Source organism: Symphodus melops, assembly GCF_947650265.1.
Source record: "Symphodus melops genome assembly, contig: scaffold_222, whole genome shotgun sequence".
NCBI classification, from domain to species: domain Eukaryota; kingdom Metazoa; phylum Chordata; class Actinopteri; order Labriformes; family Labridae; genus Symphodus; species Symphodus melops.
The window spans coordinates 20001-28972 of record NW_027636440.1 but is presented as its reverse complement, the minus strand read 5'-3'; the positions used below and the strand labels follow the sequence as shown (position 1 = coordinate 28972).

The following is an 8972-nucleotide window of genomic DNA, read 5'->3' as shown; positions in this document are numbered from 1 at the left end:
TATTAAAAGCAGGAGAGATGATAACTCATCACTTTACATCATAAATATCAGACCATGATAGATAGAGACCCTCTGTATATAATAAACTCAAAACATTTAGAAGCCCCCTTTATGACTCAGTATAAACAGTGTGATTTAAAAGACAGCCCAGTAATTAGTGCATAACAACTCATATAAAACTATAATAACAGAACATTAAGATTGTAATCAGTTCATAGAAATTCGTCTGTATTTTCAGCCTGACCAGAGGAGAAGGCGGGGCAGCGGAGGGGCGGGGCGTCAAGCTTACGTCATTAAACAGCCACACAGGAAACAGTCTGAATCCGCCCTTCAAAATAAAGACGAATGTGAAAGAAACCTAAAATAAAAAAGGTTTTTAAAAAAGTACAAAGAAGAAATAAGGTCTTATTACCTGCCGCAGCTAACACTGTATAGCACACCTGTTACCTGTATAGCACACCTGTTACCTGTATAACACACCTGTTACATGCTGCAGTGATAGTTTTATTTTTGATATATTTTATTTTGAAAGTGCGCACAAGGAAAGCATGTGATGATTGTCGATGACGTCACTCAGCTCGTTGTTCGTGCAGCGTGGAGGGGGCGGGGCTTGCTGTGGGTCAGTCCGTGCAGAGCTGGAGGAGCAGCGGCAGCAGGACGGAGCTCAGGCCGAGTTTACGTGTTTCTTATCGCCGCAACCCCGGGGCATGCTGGGAGTTACTTGAAGACGTGCCTGAGTGGACCAGGGACCCCGTTTACCGACTTGTTTACCGAATTGCCCTGCGTGAAGGAGCACCGTGTAACCACCGGTTGCTGCAGGGAGCGGACTGGGAACCTTTAACCCGCTTTGTTAAACCCGCTGAGTTTATCTCTGGTTAAGTTCACCGTGACAGCTGATCCGGACCCGCACCATGCTGTCTGGACCAAGTTTACCCGGATCCTGATCCTGACAGACCCGGAGATGCTGCAGTCTGGAGCCGCGCGGCGGGACGCGGTGCGGGAGCGGCGGGACGCGGTGCGGGAGCGGCTGGAGGCCACCGTGTCCGGGCTGGGGGAGCTGGACCTGCTGAGACATCGGCAGGAGGAGCTGGTCCTGGCGGCGCTGGAGCTCCGGGAGGAGGAGCAGGAGGAGCAGGAGGCTCAGCTGAGCTCTGAGGAGAAGCTCCTGGAGGAGAACATCCTTCTACTCCGGAAACAGCTGGTACGTCATGATCTGTCTGCCTCATGACCTCTGACCTCAAACCTCAGTGTGGGCCTGAAGGGCTCAGGTGAAGGCAGTCTGTGTTAAACAGTTCAAGTAATGAGTAGAAGTTCTCTTCGCTCTTTAATCTATATTATTATTATTCTGCCGTCTTATTGGTTTGTGTCTCCTCCTACACGGTTTGTGCTAAAAACATGGTTCCAACTGGAAATGGTAGAGCTTGGTGATGACATGTGTTCTATTACTTTTAGTGATGCTACAATGGTACAGTGATTTAATATGAATATTTTAAACTATAAAAATATGAATGGAACCCTATAGGACACATTTTTCAATGCTCATAACTCAAAAACTAAAAGTGCTAAAGTACTCAAATTTGGTAATATGGTCCCTAATGGTAATATGTTCAACATACTAAACCATGATACCCATAGCGCCACCATGTGGTGAATTACTAAGCGTTTTGCTTTCAATGCTAATAAGTTGCTAACAGTTAGCAGTACGAAAAACATTCGCACAGCGCGTTGCTTGGATGCTACTGATCGTTAGCCGCGCTGCAACCTACGGTCAATCCACAACTTCATCACTCGATATTTTCCAAAATGTGCATAATCAATTAACTACTGTAACTCATCGTGCATTTACTCAAAGCTCCAGAACCCACAAGTCAAATTTAGTAATGATCGGATAAACGGTGTCGCCATGACAACGATAAACGTTTTACTGTAATTGGTACTGTAAACATTTAGGATTTCACTAAATGTTTGATCAAACTTCACCAAACTTGTCAACAGCACTCAGGAAAGTATCAGGATATTTTATTTGATGATGAAATTTTGATAATTTGAAGAATTGGAAGTTTTAAACTGCACGCTCCATGTGATGTCATCGCCTCATGTAGTGAAAGTGCATGTGGAGTCTTTGTCTTTACTGTGGCTCAAAGGCTTAGACCGATAGTAAGTCCACCTAACTCCAAGATACTGGGTTCAATTCCCGAGAACGACGCATAAGCGTCTCACTAACTCGCAGACTCCTGGTCGCGTGTTCTGAGGACTTTTGCTTTATTAACGTTTAAATAATGTTTCAGTGAATTTAAATGAACTTTAAAAATGTTAAATATCTATTAGAGCAGGTCTTGAAAGCTGATATCTGAAAAACTAAAAGTGCTATGGTTTTCAAACTTGGCCACATGGTTACTGGTTGTCTGCTCATTATAAATGATCCTGTAGCGCCACCATGTGGTCAGTCATTACTTGCTTTGTGTTCAAGGTTTTCAAACTTGGCCACATGTTGACTTGTACTATGCTCAATACACTCATAAATGGTCCTGTGGCGCCACCATGTGGTCAGTATTCAAGAGTTTGGTGTTTAAGGCTCATAACTCGTTTACCATTAGCCTGAGGAAAGTAATACTGCTGATTGGATGCTGAGCTGCAAGCTGTATTCGATTTAAATAGTATTTAAAAAGCACAATACTTCTCTGTAGTTCCACCAGTTCTAGAGCTCATCTGGTTAAAGTGTCAGTCAGGTAACCAGAAGGTGGCAGGTTCGAATCCTGAAAGGAACTGATGTTCTTAAAGCTGCTAATGAGACTGTGCTTTACTTGTTGTACAATGCTCATAGATGGTACCAGCGTGTGCTGCTGCAGCTCTCACACTGACAGGTCTCCAGAAATGTCCAGTTCTACTTTGATTTGATATCAGTCGATCTGTAGACTCTTTACAAAGACCAACATTAATCCACTTTAACAGGCAGAGACCTGGATCAGAACCAGACTCATGTAGAACAGACAGAGACCTGGATCAGAACCAGACTCATGTAGAACAGACAGAAACCTGGATCAGAACCAGACTCATGTAGAACAGACAGAGACCTGGATCAGAACCAGACTCATGTAGAACAGACAGAGACCTGGATCAGAACCAGACTCATGTAGAACAGACAGAAACCTGGATCAGAACCAGACTCATGTAGAACAGACAGAGACCTGGATCAGAACCAGACTCATGTAGAACAGACAGAAACCTGGATCAGAACCAGACTCATGTAGAACAGACAGAGACCTGGATCAGAACCAGACTCATGTAGAACAGACAGAGACCTGGATCAGAACCAGACTCATGTAGAACAGACAGAAACCTGGATCAGAACCAGACTCATGTAGAACAGACAGAGACCTGGATCAGAACCAGACTCATGTAGAACAGACAGAAACCTGGATCAGAACCAGACTCATGTAGAACAGACAGAGACCTGGATCAGAACCAGACTCATGTAGAACAGACAGAGACCTGGATCAGAACCAGACTCATGTAGAACAGACAGAAACCTGGATCAGAACCAGACTCATGTAGAACAGACAGAAACCTGGATCAGAACCAGACTCATGTAGAACAGACAGAGACCTGGATCAGAACCAGACTCATGTAGAACAGACAGAGACCTGGATCAGAACCAGACTCATGTAGAACAGACAGAAACCTGGATCAGAACCAGACTCATGTAGAACAGACAGAGACCTGGATCAGAACCAGACTCATGTAGAACAGGCAGAACCCTGGATCAGAACCAGTGTGTCTCTTTATGAGGAATGTAAAGTGATTACAGTTTATTTGTCTCTTTAAGGTGACAATGAACATCCTGCAGTCATAAAGCAATGATGTCATCTGTGTGTGTGTGTGTGTGTGTGTGTGTGTGTGTGTGTGTGTGTGTGTGTGTGTGTGTGTGTGTGTGTGTGTGTGTGTGTGTGTGTGTGTCTGTGTGTGTGTGTGTGTGTGTGTGTGTGTCTGTGTGTGTGTCTGTGTGTGTGTGTGTGTGTCTGTGTGTGTGTGTGTGTGTCTGTGTGTGTGTGTGTGTGTGTGTGTGTGTGTGTGTGTCTGTGTGTGTGTGTGTGTGTGTCTCATTAAAGAGGCGTGTTGTGGCCTGAAGCAGATCTCAGATAATGAGCTCTCTCCGGTCGGCTTGTTCAGAGAGTCAGCAGGTAATGAGACAGAGGAGACGAACAGACACAGGTCAAAGTTCAGCTTGTTGCTCTAAAGTTTGCTGATGGTTCATTTATGTCGGTGTGCAGAGTTTATTCTCTACAAATTAAACAGACTGTAACGTCTGCAGCAGGTAAACAGGCTGTAACGCCTGCAGCAGGTAAACAGGCTGTAACGTCTGCAGCAGGTAAACAGACTGTAACGTCTGCAGCAGGTAAACAGGCTGTAACGTCTGCAGCAGGTAAACAGACTGTAACGTCTGCAGCAGTTAAACAGACTGTAACGTCTGCAGCAGGTAAACAGGCTGTAACGTCTGCAGCAGGTAAACAGACTGTAACGTCTGCAGCAGGTAAACAGACTGTAACGTCTGCAGCATGTAAACAGGCTGTAACGTCTGCAGCAGGTAAACAGACTGTAACGTCTGCAGCAGGTAAACAGGCTGTAACGTCTGCAGCAGGTAAACAGGCTGTAACGTCTGCAGCAGGTAAACAGACTGTAACGTCTGCAGCAGGTAAACAGGCTGTAACGTCTGCAGCAGGTAAACAGACTGTAACGTCTGCAGCAGGTAAACAGGCTGTAACGTCTGCAGCAGGTAAACAGACTGTAACGTCTGCAGCATGTAAACAGGCTGTAACGTCTGCAGCAGGTAAACAGGCTGTAACGTCTGCAGCAGGTAAACAGACTGTAACGTCTGCAGCAGGTAAACAGGCTGTAACGTCTGCAGCAGGTAAACAGGCTGTAACGTCTGCAGCAGGTAAACAGGCTGTAACGCCTGCAGCAGGTAAACAGACTGTAACGTCTGCAGCAGGTAAACAGGCTGTAACGTCTGCAGCAGGTAAACAGACTGTAACGTCTGCAGCAGGTAAACAGACTGTAACGTCTGCAGCAGGTAAACAGACTGTAACGTCTGCAGCAGGTAAACAGACTGTAACGTCTGCAGCAGGTAAACAGACTGTAACGTCTGCAGCAGGTAAACAGACTGTAACGTCTGCAGGTAAACAGACTGTAACGTCTGCAGCAGGTAAACAGGCTGTAACGTCTGCAGCAGGTAAACAGACTGTAACGTCTGCAGCAGGTAAACAGACTGTAACGTCTGCAGCAGGTAAACAGGCTGTAACGCCTGCAGCAGGTAAACAGACTGTAACGTCTGCAGCAGGTAAACAGGCTGTAACGTCTGCAGCAGGTAAACAGGCTGTAACGTCTGCAGCAGGTAAACAGGCTGTAACGCCTGCAGCAGGTAAACAGACTGTAACGTCTGCAGCAGGTAAACAGGCTGTAACGTCTGCAGCAGGTAAACAGACTGTAACGTCTGCAGCAGGTAAACAGGCTGTAACGCCTGCAGCAGGTAAACAGACTGTAACGTCTACAGCAGGTAAACAGACTGTAACGTCTGCAGCAGGTAAACAGACTGTAACGTCTGCAGCAGGTAAACAGACTGTAACGTCTGCAGCAGGTAAACAGACTGTAACGTCTGCAGCAGGTAAACAGGCTGTAACGTCTGCAGCAGGTAAACAGGCTGTAACGTCTGCAGCAGGTAAACAGACTGTAACGTCTGCAGCAGGTAAACAGACTGTAACGTCTGCAGCAGGTAAACAGGCTGTAACGTCTGCAGCAGGTAAACAGGCTGTAACGTCTGCAGCAGGTAAACAGGCTGTAACGCCTGCAGCAGGTAAACAGGCTGTAACGCCTGCAGCAGGTAAACAGGCTGTAACGTCTGCAGCAGGTAAACAGGCTGTAACGTCTGCAGGTAAACAGGCTGTAACGTCTGCAGGTAAACAGGCTGTAACGTCTGCAGCAGGTAAACAGGCTGTAACGTCTGCAGCAGGTAAACAGGCTGTAACGTCTGCAGCAGGTAAACAGGCTGTAACGTCTGCAGCAGGTAAACAGGCTGTAACATCTGCAGCAGGTAAACGGACTGTAACGTCTGCAGCAGGTAAACAGGCTGTAACGCCTGCAGCAGGTAAACAGACTGTAACGCCTGCAGCAGGTAAACAGACTGTAACGTCTGCAGCAGGTAAACAGGCTGTAACGCCTGCAGCAGGTAAACAGACTGTAATGTCTGCAGCAGGTAAACAGACTGTAACGTCTGCAGCAGGTAAACAGGCTGTAACGTCTGCAGCAGGTAAACAGGCTGTAACGTCTGCAGCAGGTAAACGGACTGTAACGTCTGCAGCAGGTAAACAGACTGTAACGTCTGCAGCAGGTAAACAGACTGTAACGTCTGCAGCAGGTAAACAGACTGTAACGTCTGCAGCAGGTAAACAGGCTGTAACGTCTGCAGCAGGTAAACAGACTGTAACGTCTGCAGCAGGTAAACAGACTGTAACGTCTGCAGCAGGTAAACAGGCTGTAACGCCTGCAGCAGGTAAACAGGCTGTAACGCCTGCAGCAGGTAAACAGGCTGTAACGTCTGCAGCAGGTAAACAGGCTGTAACGTCTGCAGGTAAACAGGCTGTAACGTCTGCAGGTAAACAGGCTGTAACGTCTGCAGCAGGTAAACAGGCTGTAACGTCTGCAGCAGGTAAACAGGCTGTAACGTCTGCAGCAGGTAAACAGGCTGTAACGTCTGCAGCAGGTAAACAGGCTGTAACGTCTGCAGCAGGTAAACAGACTGTAACGTCTGCAGCAGGTAAACAGGCTGTAACGTCTGCAGCAGGTAAACAGGCTGTAACGTCTGCAGCAGGTAAACAGGCTGTAACGTCTGCAGCAGGTAAACAGGCTGTAACGTCTGCAGCAGGTAAACGGTTCAGTTATAAAAGTGAGGAGGTTACTGGTTTGAATCCCTGTCTGACAGGAGTCTCTCTGTGAGGAGTTTGCATGCTCTCTTCCTTCCACAGTCCAAAGGTGTTCACCCAGAGGAGAACAAAGTAAGGGAGACCATCAGGTGAGCTGGCAGGGGTATCTGTATCAGCCATCTTTCTTCTTCCTTGTGTCTAAAATGATGATAATAAAAAACAATGAGATAAACATGTTAGACAAGGAAAAGAACCAGAGAAAAGGTCCATACAAGTAGAAACCTTAATGAAACAGATTCATTTACCAACTCCACAGTTATGCACAGAAACACATAGACTCTGTAAATGTACATAGACCTGAAGTAACTACTGACAGCAGATATGACTTTAGTACTATGTGCATCACTACTTTCTATCATATAACATATTTTCACCAGCATATGTTCGATCTGTACACAGCTTATGTTGCTAACTTAGCTAAAATAGTTTTAGTTCGTTTTTTGCCAAAAATAAAAGGTTTAATAACCCACAGAGTTAAAGAAGATAGATAGATATATAGACAGATAGATAGATCGATAGATAGATAGATAGATACTTTATTGATCCTGAGGGAAATTCAAGGCATCCAGTAGCAATAAACAAGACATACAGGACACGAAAAGACGTTTAAATTCAATAATTAATATAAAAAGTGTGGTTTTCTTAGTTTCTGAATGAACTACGTTTAGATATTTGACTTGAAATATATGGTGGTTTTGTTCTCACCTCTATGGTCGGTAGATGAATTTCCCTCCGTAAAGTTCTTGGCGTAGCTGGGCTGCGTAAGCTATCAGAGCGGTACGCTAAGTGGGCGGGGCGTGTTGCCAGGGCTCCTCCCGCCGGACCCTACTGCGCAGACTCTGGTTGCAAATGATGTCAAAATTCTAAGATGACAGCGCCCATGAGGGCTACAGTCCACACCCACTGCTCCAGACCGGGACTGACCCTGCTCCAGACCAGGACTGACCCTGGTCTAATCTAGAGGAGATGTGGGGACATGAAGAGCAGCACTCAGCTCTCTGTTTGTCTCTCAGCTGCTCCTCTCACAGCTGAAAGTCGATCTGCAGAGTTTCAACAGCTCAAAGGAATCTCCATTTGTTCCTCCTCGCAGGGGGGGGGAGGAGGAGGAGGAGGGGGAGGAGGGGGAGAAGTAGGAAGAGGGGGAGGAGTTGGAAGAGGAGGAGGAGTGGGAAGAGGAGGAGGAGTGGGAGGAGTTGGAAGAGGAGGAGGACTGGGAAGAGGGGGAGGAGTAGGAAGAGGATGATGAGGAGGGGGAGGAGTAGGAAGAGGAGGGGGAGGAGGTGCAGTCTGTGTGGACTCAGACAGATCTCAGATCACATTTCTGTCAGACATGAAGCAGCTGCTGGAAATTAAAGCAACATGGCCGCCTCCTTCAGCTTCAGTCTGAACTCGCAACAAACTTTTATAAAGAATGTTGGATAATAATGAGGAGCAGCTGACTGCTCCACCTCCCTTTTAAGGCCTTGAAAAGTAAATGTAAAAGGTTTCCAAGACCTCCAGACTTCCCTCAACTTTAAAGCTTCTCAACAGGCTGAGCGGTTAAAAGTTACACACAACGCCGCACAGAGACGACAGTTGACAGCCAGTGTGACAAAATGTTTGTGTCCCACACAGAAATACACACACACACGCTGCAGACGTTACAGCCTGTTTACCTGCTGCAGACGTTACAGTCTGTTTACCTGCTGCAGACGTTACAGTCTGTTTACCTGCTGCAGACGTTACAGTCTGTTTACCTGCTGCAGACGTTACAGTCTGTTTACCTGCTGCAGACGTTACAGCCTGTTTACCTGCTGCAGACGTTACAGCCTGTTTACCTGCTGCAGACGTTACAGTCTGTTTACCTGCTGCAGACGTTACAGTCTGTTTACCTGCTGCAGACGTTACAGTCTGTTTACCTGCTGCAGACGTTACAGTCTGTTTACCTGCTGCAGACGTTACAGTCTGTTTACCTGCTGCAGACGTTACAGCCTGTTTACCTGCTGCAGACGTTAC

General features: G+C 46.6%; 1 protein-coding gene across 1 annotated transcript in view; it reads left to right on the top strand.

Annotated features, from left to right (window-relative positions):
* Window positions 1–682: 682 nt before the first annotated feature.
* dact1 (dishevelled-binding antagonist of beta-catenin 1) overlaps window positions 683–8972 on the top strand; it is a 15048-nt gene continuing 6758 nt past the window's right edge. Inside the window, exon 1 of the mRNA XM_079373332.1 lies at window positions 683–1201. Within this exon, the coding sequence (XP_079229458.1) occupies window positions 962–1201 (240 nt within the window). The 5' untranslated portion in view covers window positions 683–961. The remainder of the gene's footprint in view (window positions 1202–8972) is intronic.